At 31.1% G+C, this 19,295-nt stretch overlaps 2 protein-coding genes across 5 annotated transcripts; both read left to right on the forward strand.

The window, feature by feature from the left end:
• The first annotated feature begins 3,801 nt into the window (after positions 1–3,801).
• Positions 3,802–7,171, forward strand: LOC146930395 (UDP-xylose transporter 1-like). 4 transcript variants are annotated; one of them, XM_085701941.1, is made up of 8 exons: positions 3,802–4,050; positions 4,388–4,541; positions 4,640–4,824; positions 5,298–5,365; positions 5,471–5,603; positions 5,895–6,056; positions 6,429–6,701; positions 6,782–7,171. In XM_085701941.1, exons 2-8 carry the CDS (start codon positions 4,421–4,423, stop codon positions 6,884–6,886), a joined length of 1,047 nt encoding a protein of 348 aa, XP_085558067.1. In that variant the 5' UTR covers positions 3,802–4,050; positions 4,388–4,420; the 3' UTR covers positions 6,887–7,171. The 4 variants fall into 4 exon arrangements, with proteins under 4 accessions (XP_085558067.1, XP_085558070.1, XP_085558068.1 ...); XM_085701944.1 differs by having other exon boundaries at positions 4,391–4,541; XM_085701942.1 differs by having other exon boundaries at positions 3,802–4,010.
• Positions 7,172–10,470: 3,299 nt separating this feature from the next.
• TPST (tyrosylprotein sulfotransferase) lies at positions 10,471–16,897 on the forward strand. Its single transcript, XM_085701948.1, has 13 exons — positions 10,471–10,668; positions 10,757–10,824; positions 10,918–11,086; positions 11,673–11,744; positions 12,528–12,816; positions 13,205–13,345; positions 13,790–13,894; positions 14,023–14,164; positions 14,463–14,509; positions 14,597–14,665; positions 14,769–14,885; positions 15,791–15,919; positions 16,390–16,897. Exons 2-13 carry the CDS (start codon positions 10,776–10,778, stop codon positions 16,531–16,533), a joined length of 1,473 nt encoding a protein of 490 aa, XP_085558074.1. The 5' UTR covers positions 10,471–10,668; positions 10,757–10,775; the 3' UTR covers positions 16,534–16,897.
• The last annotated feature ends 2,398 nt before the right edge of the window (positions 16,898–19,295 follow it).

Raw genomic sequence — 19,295 nt, forward strand, 5'->3', positions numbered from 1 at the left:
TAACTTGTTATTAAAATGACCGATGAGATTGAGTTGAAAGGTTTCATTTGTGCCATTAATTTTAGAGGCAAAATGGTTAAAGTAATTTTAGAGGCAAAATGGTTCAAAGAATTGAAAGGAAAATAATAGAACCTCTTTCAAAGAATTTATGAAAATGTGCAAAAAGATAGGCCCGAGTTACAAGAACTTGAGAGCTAAAGTGTATAACTGCGTTTTTCTTACTAACGATGTTAACTCAAGGAAGGTCAATGTAATTTTCCCTTTTTTTAAAAGAGATATTTTATATATCCTTATTTATTAATTTTGTTACGTCTGCAGCAATTTAACCTAATTTTTTTCCCGCTCATTTGCTTTATTAGGTTTTCAATTATTTAACCTAACCAATTCCATCTAAAAAAATGCATCGCACCAATTTCATTCTATCCTCTTGCCTTTTTTTTTCCTACACTTATCCTTATTTATTAATTTTGTTACGTCTGCAGCAATTTAACCTAATTTTCCCTTATTTATTAATTTTGTCAGGTCTGCAGCTATTTAACCTAATTTTTTCCCGCTCATTTGTTTTATTAGGTTTGCAATTATTTAACCTAACAAATTCCCTCTAAAAAAATGCATCCTTATTTATTAATTTTGTTACGTCTGCATCAACTTAACCTAATTTTTTCCCGCTCATTTGCTTTATTAGGTTTGCAATTATTTAACCTAACAAATTCCATCTAAAAATCCTTATTTATTAATTTTGTTACGTCTGCAGCAATTTAACCTAATTTTTTCCCGCTCATTTGCTTTATTAGGTTTGCAATTATTTAACCTATCAAATTCCATCTAAAAAATGCATCGCACCAATTTCATTCTATCATCTTGCCTTTTTTTCTACACTTATCTTTATTTATTAATTTTGTTACGTCTGCAGCAATTTAACCTAATTTTTCCTTATTTATTAATTTTGTTAAGTCTGCAGCAATTTAACCTAATTTTCCCGCTCATTTGCTTTATTAGGTTTGCAATTATTTAACCTATCAAATTCCATCTAAAAAAATGCATCGCACCAATTTCATTCTATCCTCTTGCCTTTTTTTCTACACTTATCTTTATTTATTAATTTTGTTACGTCTGCAACAATTTAACCTAATTTTTCCTTATTTATTAATTTTGTTACGTCTGCAGCAATTTAACCTAATTTTTCCTTATTTATTAATTTTGTTAGGTCTGCAACAATTTAACCTAATTTTTTCCCGCTCATTTTCTTTATTAGGTTTGCAATTATTTAACCTAGCAAATTCCATCTAAAAAAATGCATCGCACCAATTTCATTCGTATCCTCTTGCCTTTTTATTTTATTTTATTAGGTCTGCAGCAACTTAACCTAATAATTTCCCTCTAAAATGCTGTATTAGGTTAGCAGCAATTTAACCTAACAAATTCCATCTAAAATGCAGTGCATCAATTTAACCTAACAAATTCCCTCTAAAATGCAGCAATCCCTAATATTTCTGCTCGCTTTTCATTCCTATCATGTTTTGTCATCGTTTGTATATATCTATTGTTTCTGTAGACTTTTTTTTTACAATAATTAATGTTAATATTCCTGAAATCCAATAACTTTAAACCAAATATTCTCATACTTCTTTATTTTCACACGTCTTTAAAATTTTATTTTATGGCAAAGTATTATACCTTTTTAACATATTATTTTATTTATGATGCAGACTATGAATATTATTTTCTACCACTATAAGCCAAGTATTGATAGCTTATTTAGGTGCGAAACTAAAGTCAATGTTTGTTGGTTAAAGGATTTTAACCATTAATATGTTATGTTGTTTAATGAATTTTATTTATGAATTTAAATTATTTCAACCTAATATATTTATGTTTGCCCGAACACAAAAATTTGCTTATAATAATTAACCCGGGCAACGCCGGGTGTTTAGACTAGTTGTCATTAATTTCGTTAACAATTACATAATAAAAGTCTTTTTTTTTTGGAATAAAATATAAAAGGTTTTTTATTTACATGACCAACTAATTTTTTCGTAAAAAAAAAATAATTTTTCGGTTTCTAATTATAGTATTAGATGTAAAAAAAAAAACTAACGAAATCCTTATTTATTAATTTTGTTAAGTCTGCAGCAACTTAACCTAATTTTTTCCCTCCACTAATCCGGTTTGCAACAACTCAATCCTAAAATTTTGTTCTAAATTTGCACTAATCCTCAACCCTAAAATTTTGGCTCTAAATTTGCATAATTAGTTTGTGATTATCCATGCTACCTCAACAAAAACCCTAATGTTTTCCTCTTTTTGCATAATTAGTTTGTGATTATCCATGCTACCTCAACAAAAACCCTAATGTTTTCCTCTTTTTTCTTTACCTATCCATGATTTTTTTCGAGGTTCGTTCCCATTAAACCTTTCTCTCTTCATGATTTTTTCTTTACCTATCCATGATTTTTTTTTTTGTACAAGTTGTATTCATGATTTTATTCTTAATGAAATGATAAGTTTGCTTGCCTAGAAAAACAATTCAATTTCTCCAAGTAGCATAAATCTCTATTCTTTTTTCTTTTTTTACATAAACCATAAATCTCTATTCCGACTTCATATTCAATACTTTTTTTACATTCATGAACAAATCTTATAGCATTCAGATAGAATTTATAGAAGAAATTGAATATATCCAAAACATTAGTGTTTATTACATTTGTTATTTTTGCTGTTTTTTTTGTCTTCACTGGCATAAAGATAGGCTATGGTAAAGAAATATTATTTTGATTGGAACAAATTTAAAGAAACAAAAGTAATATTTATACCACGGCATACCAATTATTTCATCTCTTATACTTTACTTTTATATATTACAGTCTATTCGACCCCTGCAACGCACGGGTCATCAATCTAGTTAAAATTAATAACTCAATATTTACCGAGTTATTCAAAATAAAAATAAATAACTCATAATATTCAATAACACTACACTGATAATTGTATTAAATATTAAGTACACAATTTTATATTAATCCAAAATAAATAACACATTAAATTATTCACCAAAAAGAAAATATAACACATTAAATTAAAAAGCTTTGACTCCTCCAGTTATATCTGAAATCAACAATATAAGAGAAACTTATTGACAATGTAAGATATATTTTAAGCTTTTCAAGGTGAGCTACCAATATCTACATGTATGTGTTCAAGTATTATTAGTTTATATTTTCTACATATATATATATATATATATAAGGTTTTGCTATAAGACACCTTTTATGAAGGTGTCTTTTAGCAGAGTTATAACTAAAAAGTGGAAATCACACCTTGAGGTGTGGTTTGCTAAAAGACATCTTCATAAAAGGTGGCTTCTAGCAAAACCTATATATATATATATATATATATATATATATATATATATATATATATATATATATATATATATATATATATAAGAGCGGCTTGAACAAAACGTTTTTTGTTTTGCTTTTTCTAATGAAAGTCTCATTCATGAATTAGGAGTAGGATTGAAGTTTATGCTGAATTGGGTTGAGAAGTCTTACTTGAAGTGGCAGACACCTTGTTTAAAAAACAAATGTTAGTTTCATTCTCACCTTCCAAACTTATGAGTTAAGACTCGATTACTATACAATTTTTGAAAGCAACATGTTACAAAAAAGTGTTTGGTAGAAAAATCTGAATAGACTATAATGCATCTAATTGGACTAAAACAACCTCATGATTTTAACATCTCATCTATCAATTTGTTTGCTGCATGCTTTATACATTAAAAAATAACCATGAAATCTTAATGTCCATGTGTTAATTTTATGTTATGTTCTTCTTCTTTTTTGCTTCAAATGGTCGTTAACTCAACCAAACCAACAAACATAAACTCAATGAATTGAGCTTCTTCTACATCAAAAATAAAAAGGCCACACCAAAAATTGCATTCCCCAATAAGATAGTCACTACTACTCTTCTCTCTTTCTCTCTCTTGGACTTGAGAAGAATTTCAGGTGTGAAATCTTTTGCAATTTTAATTCTCCTTTGTATAAGGTATGTGTTGTGATAATAACAATTTAGTCCTGCATGCAGCATGTCTTTATGTTCCACTTGGTTAGTACTAGTAGCATTTATTCCTTATAAATAGGAATTAATAAATCAATTCCTTAATTTGACTTTGGTAGCAACCATACTTATTTTATGCATATCCTATAAACCATGAGTAATTAGTTTACTTGTTATGATCAACTATACTCTATATGATGTTCTTGATATTTTAAGTCTCAATTTTTTTTCTCTTTTCCTTTCAATTTTTTTTGTGTTCATGAAAAGTGATTAGTAATCTTTGTACATTTTGTATTTATCACTTATATATTATGTATGTCTATAGAAGAATCTTGAAAAAAATATATTGGTGGCAAAGATGGGAGAGATGTCAAAAACTCAATTGGGGGTTATTGGTGCACTATTCCTTTCTGTGGCTTCTTCTGTCTCCATTGTCATATGCAACAAAGCCTTAATGAGCAATCTTGGTTTTCCATTCGGTAATTATCATTTTTGTTACTTCTTAAATATGATGTACTTTTCATGATAAAAAATGGTATTTATTTAACTTTATTTTTGTCACATTAATTTGGACCAGCCACAACACTTACAAGTTGGCATTTGATGGTTACTTTTTGCACCCTTCATGTGGCTCTACGTTTCAATCTGTTTGAGGCCAAACCTGTTGACATGAAGACTGTCATGCTTTTTGGCATTCTAAATGGTGTCTCCATTGGATTTCTCAACTTGAGCCTTGGCTTCAATTCCATTGGATTCTATCAGGTTTACTTCAACTTTTTTTTACCACTAGTAATAAATATATTAATTATGGAAAAAAAATGTTAAAAATATTTGGTCCTTTGATGCATGTATCAATATTTTAAAAATCGAACCGAACCATCCAATTTAGCCAATTGAACCGAGAATCGGTTAGTTGGTCAGTTGGTTTGATCCCAATTATTTTGCAGCCTGCTTGAAACGGATTGAATTGGGGTTAAATCGGTTTGGTTGCGGTAGATTCAACTGGTTTTTTTTTTCTTTCATTTTTATACTATTTATTTGTCCTATTTTAAATATATCTTTTTACTTTTATTTGTTGATCATCCTGTTCAACGGTGGTTAAACTGATTGAACAAATAAAATCTTGACCCAAAGGTTTCACCAATTCGATCTTCGGTCCGATTGAAACATTGGTATGCATAATGCATTGAACTACTCATTTGATGTATATATTGATTTTAATGTTTATTTTGTAGATGACAAAACTTGCAATCATACCATTCACAGTTATGCTAGAAACTCTTTTCCTAAAGAAGCAGTTCAGGTAACAATTTAGTTACAAGACACCTAGTGATATTGAAAATAAGTGTGACCATGGTCATGCTAAATTGCTTAATCTGATTGTGAATTATTTTACTACTATGTGCAGCCGGAATATTAAACTCTCTCTATTCTTCTTACTTGTTGGAGTTGGCATTGCTTCTATCACAGACCTTCAACTCAATTTTGTTGGAACCATTCTTTCACTTCTAGCTATCATAACAACATGTGTTGGCCAAATTGTATCCTTTAATGTTCTGTCTTCCTATTGTTAGCATGTTAATATTTTGATGATTTAACTACTCGTGGATTGCTTTATTTGAGCTTATCTACTAGAGAAGCACTTGTGAAACTGTTTGCGAGAGCTTATGGAAACAGCTTATGACAAGTCCATAAGCTCTCTCGGATAACTTATGAAAACTGTTTTAACTTTTATCTTATCTTTCATTATAGAAATTATTTATACATAAACACTTAATTTAGGGCTTGAAAGTTAAAAAGGTTGTTGATTCTTAACTTATTGAACAATTCAGCTCACTAACACAATACAGAAGAAGCTTAATGTCACTTCCACACAACTTCTCTACCAGTCTGCTCCATTCCAAGCAGCAATTCTCTTTGTTTCAGGCCCTCTTGTGGATCGGATGCTAACCAAGCAAAATGTCTTTGCATACAAATATTCTCCTCTTGTCTTGGTAAGTAATGTCAAATTTCAAATTACCCTAATTAATACTAATGTAATGGATAACTAGAAGGATGAGATAAAATTATGTAATATCAACACTTCGATTGAAGACATCTAGTCCAGTGTCTGAAACTAACACGACCCGATACATATTTTTTTTTTAACAAGCCACCAATACATAAAGTTAAATTCAATCGCTTTTATTTTCTTAAGTATTAGCGTTAGTGTTATGTCTAGTGTCTGTGTATCATATAAAATTGTAGATTTGAAACTAAGAATGAAAGCAGCAATATATTTGAAAAACATATATAATTGCTTATACTTATCATATAGAATATGATTATATGACTATATAACTCATATTGTCACCTTTGTATTTCAGACTTTCATCATCATGTCATGTGTGATAGCTGTTTCTGTGAACTTTAGCACCTTTCTAGTAATAGGAAAAACATCTCCAGTAACATATCAAGTGTTGGGCCACCTCAAGACTTGTCTTGTTCTAGGATTTGGCTACACATTGCTCCATGACCCTTTCACTGAAAGGAACATTATTGGAATACTAGTAGCAGTTTTTGGAATGGGTTTGTATTCCTATTTCTGCACTCAAGAGAACAAAAAGAAACTCGTAGTCGATCCTCCTTTGTCGTCTCAGGTAATTTTTTCACCATTTTTCTCACATAGTTTCTCATGTTCATGAGAATTTTGTTGTTTATCTTTGATTATATTTTTCAGGTTAAAGATAAAGATATAAATTCACCACTTTTGAATGGTAAAAACATGGATGAGGAAAAGGAGACTCATGAGTCTAAGAAATCAAACAAGGACTCTCTTGTTTAATAGAACATTTGCTTTGTGTTTTTTTTTAAAGATCTTTCATAATATTTGTGGTTATTTTAATGTTCACTCAGGGAAACCTTGTTTAGTGTAAATCAAATTTTGTTTATAGATTCATTTTGATGCACTCTTTCAATGTAAAAGAAGTTGTATACCCTTGTCCAGTTATATTTTGTCATATCATATGATTACTTTGACAATTCATGTGTTACCAAACAACATCATGTGTCAATGTACCTTTGAATGATGATGTAAAACTATTATATGCTACTATAGTAGTTCGTACAATTTTTTTTTTTTTTCGATTGCTTCTTTTTATGTATTTTAGTACCACCTACTCATAGCATGCATCAATGTGACATATAAAAATATTAATATCGTGGGTTTTCCAAATTCTCCATTATAGCTAAGAGATATAAAAAAAACAAACAATAGTAAAAAAAAACATGTTGTAACTTCGCCATCTAATGTGAGACTTCTTTTATGCAATACCTTAGATTGATATATTCTTTTCAAAATATTCATTCACAAGATTATTCAAATATTAATTCTTTAGGTAGATGGCTCTCAATTCCTAATTTAACTTCTTAAGTAAATCAAAGAGGATTAAAACATCTACATCAAAGAGGAATAACTATTCATAACCTAAAGATTCACATGGTTTATAATCTCTCAAATGGTAAAAACAATAACCATTTAAAGGATGGCCAAAGTATAAAAGATATGAAGAATAGAGCAATAAAAACAAAAGAGTAGAAACCAATAACACTAACAAACCTTAAATCAAGTATGAAAGAAATCAATCAACATCCACACAATTCCATCAAAAGAATTGTTGATGTATCATCTGTGAGTAAGAGTCTCGCATGAAAAAATTGATGTTGAACAACATATATAAGTGTGAAGATCATATATTTAACATCTTAAAGTTTTGGGTCAAAATGTGATGTCCAAGTCACATGTGTGGTTATTTTAGCCCAAATTTAATAATACATTATCTTTTAGACTCTCCTCAAGATCAAACAGTGATATCAGAATTGATGGTCTGACCGATTCCTTATATCTAAAGTCCTCATGACAATTGTGGTCAGATGATATGTCTCGTTGATATATGTGAGTCAACGTTGTTGCAAATGCATGTGGATGAAAAAACTTTCGTTTAACAGAGAGCAATCTCATTTAATAGATGAACTCACATTTGAGAGTAGCTTGTTAATTGGCATGACAAGTGTGAGTTGGAGTCTTAAATTAGATGAAAAAATGGAAGTTGAACGATATATAAATCAAGTGTGAATAAGAGTTTTACATTAGATAGAAAAGTGGAAGTTGAAGAACATATAAGTAGGTGGACTGATATACATAATGTTATGGTTGAGTGAAGATGTAGTGTTTAATTCATTTATGATTTTTCGACACATTAGACTCTCCTCAAAATCCATCAAAAAGTTCATCTAAGCATAAGGTAAGAGATGACAACAAGTTCATGGAGGCCAAGGGAAAATTAGATGACGAAAAATTATCAAAAAAATAGTGCAAACGTCCCAAGTCATATGGATAACTGCACGAAAAGTCTTGTGTTGTTTTACATTAATTGGTAACTATTGCTTCTCTTGTTTTACATTTTTACACATCTTGTTACTGATGTTCGTCGATTTGTTGTTATAAAAGTTGTCATGAAATGATTATACAAATATCATTTTTTTTCACAAAAAGTGATTGAAGCACCACAATTGTACTGAAAAGTGGAATCAACAACAATGGGAGAAGAGAAACCGCACCACGTGCATGATGTTAAACATCCACATGCCCGCCATACACAAACTTGACCCGTTGTGTCGCACTTTCTAATTTTTCCTTTTAAAATAGGATAGATAGATTGTACAATTAGGCAAGACATTGCAATATGCCTTAGTCGTGGGGGTTTGAATTTGGGATTTACCATTTATTTATTCTAATGGTGAAATTTTGTCCAACAAATTACTTGACAAGATAGAATACTCTTTTGATTTTCCATAGGTATCACCAGTCACCACCACTTCGATTTTGTGCAAGGTTGGACCAGTCATTCTAATATTTGAAAGACCACCTTCCATGATACACATTGTATAAATTAATTTAATAAATAAATTAAATGATAGTTGAGTGATTGAAATTTTTTATCCCTGGGAATCGAATTTATCTTTTTCTTTTGGAGGGAATCGAACTTATCAATCGCTTACACTTCCACGTCGATTTCTTTATTATTTTTTTAGAATGACAGATGAAAAGAGAGGAGGAAAAACCTTAAAAACATGGATCGGTCTTGGACATCAAGTCTCAACACGACTTCAACTTCGACGGAGAAGTTTGTCAAAAGATCACACCTAACCTCAAAAAGCGTTCAAGTTTGGTAAAAAAATCCTTACATGAGTTGTAATCTCTAGGCACACATGTTGGAAATAAATGTTAGGGATAGACTCCTTTAAACCAAAAATCTTCACCAACAAAGAAGCATATACATGCATATGCGAGTGATCGGTTACAACTATTTTCGCCATGACTAGGTTTTTTTCGTTTCATTTTGCAAATTCAACTCCATCTAATTCTCGTAAATGCAAGTCAATTTGCTCAATCACATAAGGTAACACGAATTTTCATTTTTATTTATTTAATCGTGTAATCATATGTTGATTTTGTGTGTGTTTTAGTGATTTATTTGATTTGAGATTTTGGTGAAACAGGCGGAAGAGATCCGAAACGGCTTGCAATCGGTGATAAAGTTTGACAAATTTTCGTCAATGTATTCTTATTTATTTACTCTTTTGGTGTTAATTGGAATGTTTATGAACTTGATTTAGTTCTCTTTTTTTTTTTTTTTATGTTGTGTAGGTTAATATTTTGTAGTGGAATATCACTATTTTGGTGTTAATTTTTAGTGATATAATTAGGTTGGTGTATGAAGAGGAAGAAAAGGGAGGTGGTGGTGTGGTTTCGGAAAAATGGAGAGGAAGTGGGAACAATTGGAGAAAGAGCTCATGTGCTTATTTTTTTATCTTTCCTTTTTTTAAATATTTTTAATTCAACAAATACATTCATGATCTTTTTTTAATTTTTAATTAAAATACATAAAAGGCATTCGGTTACTTAAATTACATGTCATGTAAATGTCAACCGAGTCAAAATCGCAACTTTCATAAAGTTAGAACATAAAAAATGCATTTAAGCATAATTATAAATGAATGAAATAATTTTTTTAGTAGTAGTTTGTTTTTTTCGTTTTTACCGTTCTTTTTAAGTAATTTTATAGCTGGACTTTCATTATGAATAAGTGAAAAAATTTGTATTCCAACTTTTATATATTGAAATTTTTTAGAGGTGCGTTTCATATGCTAAAATGTATTCCAACTTTAGATATTTTAAGAAGAAAATGATTAATTACGTTGCCATTAATAATAAAATTAGCATGCTATATCTACCAAAAAAAATTAGCAGGATTATTTTTGACTAAAAAAAACTTGAAAGTGTGAAAAGATATCTACGCACGGAAACAAAAAAAAAAAAAAAAAAAAATTCTGCACTCTTTACCATTTTCAGCAAAAACCTTTTTCATTTCAAAACCTTTCAAGCGTTTCATTTCAATTTCACCTTCAACTTCATTACGTTAATTTTCCCGGGAAAGTTTTTCTGTATTTTCTCGAGAAAACAAAACAGAAAAACAAAGGGTTTTGGAATCGCGGTTTCTGTCCCATCGAATCCCAACACTGTTGTACAAATTTACGAACACGAGATCCCGAATTTCAATACAGGTAGGTCCCACTCTCTTCATTCTGGTTTTGTTTCTCTTTACTTCATCACTCTCTTCATCAATTCACTCACGCTTTTTTTTTTTGTTAGGGATTTCGTGTTTGTAACTATGGATCATATTTTCAAGCTTTTCGCGTTTCTCATTCTCTTTGGATTAGGTAAAATCAATCAACTATGCTTTGTTTTTTGTTTTGTTTTTTTGTTGTTTTGTTTTGTTGTTTTTGGATTAAGCGTTTTTTTTTTTGCGATAGTGAATGCTTGTTTTGCGGAAAATGGTTTTGGACATTGTGAGAGAGTTGTGAAGAGTTGGGCAAGTTCTTCACTTGATAGAGAAATTGGACAAGAAGATAAACATACCCTTAAGGATTTGTTGTTTTTCTTGCATGTTCCTAGAACCGGAGGACGCGCTTATTTTCATTGGTAAGTTTTTTTATTTGGGTTTTTGAGATTTTTCTATTAATCAAATTCATTAACCGGGCCGCAAGAGCGTTTGGATGAGATGTTTCGGGTGTCTTTCAGCTTAATCAGAGGTTTTGGGTTCAAATCCAACCTTGGGAATACATCAGTGGTAAGCGTGTGTTTGGTTCTGCGGTGGGGATAATTGATTTTGATTGAATTGATATAGATTGGATTTTGGTTAAAAGTGATTTGTGTTTGGATATATTCATGTAAAAGTGCGTTGAACTATAAATTTGTTTGTAAAAATCAATTCTACAACCAAAAGCTACAAATCATGGCTTCAAGCATAATCAATTCTTCTGTCAAAAAAGTAGAATCAATAATACTCGACAACAACCAAACATGTCAGAATCAACTCTACACCTCCAGAATCAATTCTGGTCCCTCTAGAAGTGGAACCAAACATGCACTAAGTCTATTAAGTTTTGTGGCCCATTATGGTCTTATCTGGCTCGAGGGATGAGTCTCTGCAGTTGTATACCATGTTCAAACAAAAATAATTCATTGACATGTTTGTTTGATGCGGTTGGTTTGTTTTTTTATGCAGCTTTTTGAGGAAATTGTATCCGAATTATTTGGAATGTCCTCGATCTTATGATAAGTTGCGATTTGATCCAAGGTGATGCCTGAATTCTTGCTCATTACGATTGCATGCTGCCCTTTTTGTTGCAATTTTTTTTTAAATGATCTTGCATGATTGTTTTGGTTGTTCGTTAGAGTAAAGTTGGTAGCAATTTGAATGAGTAGCTCTAACTGGTACAGACGTGGGCTTGTGGCTTTTGTTGCTGTTGTTTTTTGACAATATTAGTCAAAATAGTTTTTGAGGAGTGCTTTAGATAACTCTTTGTTAAGCAGATGTAATTGTTAAGAAATCTTTAGCATCTAAAAAGTCCTTTAACATTTGTTATGTTGTCTGATGTTTACTTTTCTGGGTTTAGATTCTTGTACGTCGGGGTTTATCATTACAATCTTCTTCTCTTCAAATGTAGATGTTTTTCTGTAGCTTTGCCTATTCGTCTTTTGATAGACTGACTCGCATAAAACCACAAATGCTTTTATGTTATTTGTACCCAACAAACTAATGGCGGATCATTGCAGTTGTTTTTTGTTTGATTGTAAAGCGTAAAAACTTGTATTAGGTCATACTTACTCTTAGCATGTGTTTGGATACATGTTTGGCCACTGTTTTTTGCGTCCCTATGCTGTTCCACCGTGAATTTTCAGAAACGACAAAACTAATCTTATGTGTTAAAAGTAGTTTTTTGTCATGATTTTTGTTGCTACATGACCAAACCTTTTATTAGTCCATTATTGAAATGTCATTTCTCCATTTAAAAATCTACTGTGAAATCCATCATATATTGCTTATTTTCCGTTTTCTGTTGTTTACATGTGTTTGCAGCCAACAAAAATGTAGACTGTTAAGTACACATGATGACTATAGCATGACATCTAAATTTCCAAAGGAGAGAACTTCTGTGGTTACCATACTTAGGGATCCGATTAACCGAGTCTTTAGTACTTACGAATTTTCAATGGAGGTTGCGGCTAGATTTTTGGTGCATCCAAACTTGACATCTGCAACACAGATGGCTTTACGCTTGCGCTCTAAGGCTAAAGGAGTAAGCACATTGGATATCTGGCCTTGGAAGTATCTTGTTCCATGGATGAGAGAAGACCTATTTGCTAGGGTATGTCTTACTTTATTTGTTGTTCGACGTTTGTCTATTTGTGTTTTTTTTTCAATGCTTCTAAATTCATACAAGGTTGTAAAAGGATCATTGTGCTAATACCATGTAACCTAAACAAAGAGCATGAAGCCCAATTCTTATATGAAGATTAATCTTAGACATAATTTGCTTTTTTTGATATGTTTATGGATCTAGATACGTTAAATATGCAAGTGCAGCCATTCATGTCTTGTTTATGATATCTTACTTCATAATGCAGTTTTGTTTGCTAATGTGTTTTAGCATTACCACATGATGGGTGATACTATTTGGCCTTCATACTTTTAAAATATGTTCTTCCATATTTCCATTTGATGTACATGTGATTGATATAGACTTTAATTTACAGAGGGAAGCTAGGTATAGTAAGGGAATGAATATTGTTGAGGGCAGTGATCCTTATGATATGAAAGATTTTGCAATGCCTTTACAAGAATACATCAATCATCCTGTGGCTTGGGATATTGTACATAATGGAGCCACATTCCAGGTACTTCAGCACATGTAATGCGTTTCTTTAGTGGTGTTGAGGTTCTTATGCTTCATCAATTTCTATGAATTCCATCAATGTTTAACTGTTTTCTGAAATCATGATTCAATTATAATATTTTGCCTGCAATCTGTTTACTGTTCTGATGCCTCCGATTATCGCCTCAAAAATATGGATGCATTTTTTTAAGCTGCAATATCCATTAATATCATCCTTTTTTTTTTTTGGATAATTCAACCTTGACCTATGTCTCAATGCCGAATTCCATAGCTATCATTTGAATATTACTTTGCAAGAAAGATGGCCGTGTTTGTTCTAGTTGTTTATCCTGCAAATTAAAATCCCCAATTGCAATCGAAAAACTTATATCTTGTATTTTCAGAGTTTTTTTGGTAATGATGTTTGATATATGTAATGAAGTATGGTGGATTGTTCAATCATCAGGTTGCAGGTTTGACAAACAATTCTTATATAGCAGAAGCACATGAAGTGCGTCATTGTGTACAGAAATATAAGGTTCTTGGTAAATATGTGCTACAAGTTGCAAAGGTAATTTTGAAGTTTAAATAGTTGCATCTCATGGTTGTTTAATCACCCCCCCCCCCCCCCCCTCTCTCTTCTTCCCAGCTGCTCCTTTCCTCAATCCTTTTTAAGGTATGTACTTGTACATCTTGCAGAAGAGACTTGACGGTATGTTATATGTTGGTCTTACTGAGGAACACAGAGAATCTGCAACAATGTTTGCAAATGTGGTTGGTTCTCAGGTTATATCACAGCTTAATGCACCAAACACCAGCCTAGATACTATTGAAAATACAGGTTAGTGTGGTTTAAACACTTATTTGTTTCTCTCAAACTTTTTTCTCAAGTTAGAAGAAGGGCTGAAAAGTTGTCGGGAATGGTACAGAATTTGGAGCATGAAGCTAGCGCTCATATTCTTGCATTCACCTGGACATGTAATATTTTCAGAATATATGGGTGGGTGTGTCAAATTGAGTCAAATATCATGTTTTGAAATGATCTTTGGGTGTGCTTTGGTGTTGACATTTGTTGTCTCTGATATTGATTGTGTTGCATTTTAATTAACATATGGCATTTGTCATGTACTTGTCAACAGAACAGAGTTCATTTTCAGATGCTGATCCTGATAGCAGTGAACATCAGGTAAGAAGCATCTCTTGGATGAGTGAACTTTGTTATTGAGGTTTGAATATGGAAAGCACTCTTAGAACGTTTCTGATTGCAATACAGAATAGCACCTCGGACAGGGGAGCAAGCGAGGCTACTTCAACTGAAAATGGAGAAGCAGCAGAATCAACTGTAAGCCTGTTTCCTTGGCAAATATGGTGATTTTATTTTATGGACTCGCCAGATATTATCCATTTCTCATTTTTTCAGCTTACTGATCTTTCATTGATTTCAGATGACTGTTGGGAAACTCATGGACTCTTATGAAACCTGTATTTCTAATTTACGGAGCTCCCAATCAGGCCGACGCATCTCCTCTTTGAAGAGGATTCCGGTGAACTTTACAAAGGAGGTAAGCTTAACAGCTTTAGTACTAACATAATATCATTCCATAATTCTTTCACTATCATTATGTGGCGTGTATATCTATCCTTTCTTCACTCATTCTTTTTGTGTATACATTTATTACTGCTTGGGATATCTATTGCTTAATTGTGCCTCTATTTCAAGTTACCTAGGGTGTATTTGAATGAGGAGGGTTTAGGAGGGAGGGCTTACTTTTCTTTTCTAAATTACGGACACTATAAAATGGTTTTTAATAAATTGAAATGACAAAATGCTAATGATCATATAATACTTCAATCACACTTAATTTATTTTGAAAAAAAAAAAAAACATTTTATATTGTCCATAATTTAAAATAGAAAAGTAAATCCTCCCCTTCCTTCCCCTCATAAACCCTCAATCCAAACACACCCTTAATCTTCGGTTTCGAATTTATAGTTTACAACCTGATAACTTTTGTATTACTAAACTTATTTCACAGGCTTTCAAATCAACTTGAACAATTTAACATGGATTTATGCTTTCATGATTCTGTTATAATAGTTTCTTCACAAGATTAAAACATATCCGTGTTGAAAAAAACATTCTATTTCAGAAGATTTTGCAAGCTAATATAATTTATTATCTGAAACACGTCTATTACATATCCTTTTTTACTGGCTTTTCGGTGGTGCAGAATATCATATATGCAAATCAAATTGCATCTATACATATTGGAATATTGATGGCATGAATGATGAACATGTTTTCATTTACTTAATGTTTCAACGTCTATTATTTTGTTTTTATATGTATCTCTTATCAATGACATTGAGTTAATGTTACTACTTGATAAGTGTTGGGTAGTTCTATAGCCTTCTCTTAGCTTGTACTTATGTGTTATCCCTTTCTAAATATTTTGTGATTTTACAGTCACGACTTCAAGTTCCCGAGGAGGTTCTCCAGCAGCTACGGTCTCTTAACGATCTTGACTTGGAGCTCTATGAATATGCGAGAGCCATTTTCAATAAGCAACATAAAACCTCATCGCTGATCACTGAGGTATAACTGTTAGGTTTGATGCATTCTTTCTTTGCACAAAAATGGTAAGATATAGATAATCTTATCCATGGCTGCAAAAGATTGGTAGTCTAAATTTTAAACGGCTTAAAATGGATAAAAAAAAATATGGTCACGGTATAGAGTTAATTATCTATTATATGCATATTTATATAAAGTTTATCTTAATACAAATTACAAAATAACAAATTGGTGTAGTATTTTTAAAACTTGATATTTTTTATTATGGAGTGTGTGTAGTATTTATATTCATCTGTTAACAATGAGCTAGAGTTCATATTCATAAAAAAACAAAAAATGAAAGAGATACTACTCTGTAAACTTGGCTACACAACCAAAAACGGTAACATTTAGATCTCTACTTGTTGATTCAGGGAGATACTATCATGACTTTTACTGAAATCTTCTTTCTTGAATTTTGATTACCTTTACTGTGTTAAATTAAATTGCAGGAGAGATGGGATAACATATCAAACAATGAATATGTCATCATCCTGTGGAAGGTTCTTACATTAGCACTAACTCTGTTCTTCCTTCTTTTCTTATTCGTACAAATTGTAAATGCAAGAAGAAGAACGTCGAAGGTAAAGAGGTAAAGTAGTTAGGTCATAATTTGTGGTAACTAACACAGATTTTAGAGAACAAAATATATGAAGACAGAATTACGTTCAGATTTGGATCGAGTTATCCATATTTCCATCACCGGTCCTATAACGCAAATTGATGTTGTTCGATGTTTTGTCCACTGATGGGTAGGGTTTTGTGAGGCGTTTCCTTTTTACTTTAATTTTCATTTTTGTTGGCAGGAGTTGTCGAGTTAATCACCATTAGAGTGAATCAGCAGCATTTTGGTTCTCAAAATTAGTCAATTTGTTGTCCAAAGTTTATAAAATGAGAATATACAAATGGAGAAACTCATATTTCTCAAATAATTAAATGATATGTATTTTTATGCGAGTGTATCCAAATCTTGTGACCACACAAGTATTTTTCACACAGATGAAGGTTGTTAATCAATTCGATTTCAACTTTTAAACTTTATTAAATTACATCTAATTATTTTCTCTTTTTCTACAAGCAATAAAATAATAAATACAATGTTTAAAAGGACAAATTGATCCCATCTCTTGAATGACTAATGAAGAAAAACAGTACCAATTCTTAGCATTATTTTCTAATTATCTTGATTTAGCAAACAAAGTTCATATAATGAGTCTAACATCGTTTGATACATTTCCTTAAAAAAAAAAAAAAACTTGGTTTGATATATAACTGATATAATATCTATTCAGAATTTTTAAATGACTGCAACTTTCAAGTTGAATTTTGAATTGATAAACTCATCTATTCTAAGCATTCGAGAATAAGTTTAGAAGAGCATGACTCTTGAGGTAGTTAAATTATTTTTTATTTATTTTCGAGATGAAGAATTTACTGGTTCTAATCTGATTTCACAACAACTTTTTTATTTTAATTACTATTTTATTGTATAAGAAAATCGAACACCACAAAAGTGATATGCGCAAAGTATCACAAACAATGTGAAAGCAAATATGCCAATTCTTTTAGAAGAACAAGAATCATGTGGAAAAAAATGTGGAAGTATTTCTTGTTAGGGTTAATTATGTTTCTAGTCCCTATAAAATAGAGACCTTGTAAGTTTAGTCCCTACTTAATTTTAATAGCATTTTTAGTCCCTATAAAAAAAAATTTACTTATAATTTTAGTCCCTGCTAAAACAAAGTTTGATTAATTATCCTTAAACTCTTAAATTTTTGAACGATTTTTTTGAGACAAGATTAGAACACTATGAAAGGTTCGTTTACTAAAATTTAGAATTTTCTGACATGAAATGAATTAAATATGAATTTTTTAAAACGACAAAAGTTAAAGATAAAAAGTAATAAAATCTGGATGTAGAAATCAAATTTTGCAATAATTTTTTGCGGACGAACTTTTAGTAATGTTCTAAACATGTCTGCAAAAAATTGTTCAAAAATTTAAGAGTTTAAGCATAAATTAAACAAATTTGAATTGAGTAGGGACTAATACTCAGTGCAGAAAAACAAAATTAGGGACTAAAGATGCTATTAAAATTAAGTAGGAACTAAACTTACAAGGTCGCTATTTTATAGGGACTAGAAACATAATTAACCCTTCTTGTTATACGCATGATGTTTTATAATGGGTATTTATAAAAAAAAAAAAAAATGTTAAACGCCTGCAAGTTATTTAAGCACCCTTAACATATGAAATGATCAACAAGACATAAATTTTGACCAGAGAATAAATTTGTATCTGAACAGGACAACAACATGATGATGAAACTCAAAGGTGGTAAATTTTCAATTAAAGATCGAAATCTCATTATCATGGAAATAAAGTCTAGAGTCAATAAATTATGTCACAAACGAGCAGTGGCGGATCTTGAAAAAAAGTACGGGGGTGCCAAAAATAAAAATTCATCAGTGTAATTAATTTACCTTAGGGGGTCCCGAATGGTTTGAACAATTTGTTTATGGTTTAAGTGTTTATTATTTAATCTATCACAAGAAAAAAGAAAAAAAATGGATAAACAAAAGTACAAGTTAGTGGGGATCGAACCCACCACCATGTGGTTTGAACAATTTGTTTATGGTTTACGTGTTTATTATTTAATCTAGCACAAGAAAAAAGAAAAAAAAAATGGATAAACAAAAGTACAAGTTAGTGGGGATCGAACCCACCACCATGTGGTTTGAACAATTTGTTTATGGTTTACGTGTTTATTATTTAATCTAGCACAAGAAAAAAGAAAAAAAAAATGGATAAACAAAAGTACAAGTTAGTGGGGATCGAACCCACCACCATGTGGTTTGAACAATTTGTTTATGGTTTAATTTACGTGTTTATTATTTAATCTAGCACAAGAAAAAAGAAAAAAAATGGATAAACAAAGTACAAAAATGGATAAACAAAAGTACAAGTTAGTGGGGATCGAACCCACCACCAACCACCATGTTGTTGACTGGACGGACATGTTGACTGGACAATGTTTACCACTATGTGGTGAAGCAAACTAATATATGTTGGTCGCATATTTAGTATAAATATCAAAGTATAGGGGGAGCCGTGGCCCACATGGGCTACTGAAGAGATCCGCCACTGCAAACGAGTATAGAACACAAGTAATATTATGAACAAGTAAGAACCAAATTATCTCATATTATTAGAGAGTTTCGTGTTGAAAATGTGTTATAAAATGAATTATAAAGAGCAAGATAATGAAGGCGAATGTTAGAGCTTGCGCATTATTCTCTTTTTTTCAGAGAATAATTGGATGGAATGAGGAAGATCTTATTCAAGTATGCTTAGATAG

The sequence above is a fragment of the Medicago sativa genome, chromosome 4 (assembly GCF_051527215.1).
Source record: "Medicago sativa cultivar Bolivia chromosome 4, Bolivia_mono, whole genome shotgun sequence".
Classification (NCBI taxonomy): Eukaryota; Viridiplantae; Streptophyta; class Magnoliopsida; order Fabales; family Fabaceae; genus Medicago; species Medicago sativa.

Bases quoted from the DNA above. Each gene is read 5' to 3' on its own strand.
- LOC146930395 (XM_085701941.1), top strand. From the start codon at position 4,421: ATGGGAGAGATGTCAAAAACTCAATTGGGGGTTATTGGTGCACTATTC. The intron at 5,604-5,894 runs GTATCCTTTAAT...TGAACAATTCAG, and splicing joins CAACATGTGTTGGCCAAATT to CTCACTAACACAATACAGAA. The intron at 6,057-6,428 runs GTAAGTAATGTC...TTTGTATTTCAG, and splicing joins AATATTCTCCTCTTGTCTTG to ACTTTCATCATCATGTCATG.
- TPST (XM_085701948.1), top strand. From the start codon at position 10,776: ATGGATCATATTTTCAAGCTTTTCGCGTTTCTCATTCTCTTTGGATTA. The intron at 10,825-10,917 runs GTAAAATCAATC...TTTTTGCGATAG, and splicing joins TCTCATTCTCTTTGGATTAG to TGAATGCTTGTTTTGCGGAA. The intron at 11,087-11,672 runs GTAAGTTTTTTT...TTTTTTATGCAG, and splicing joins GGACGCGCTTATTTTCATTG to CTTTTTGAGGAAATTGTATC.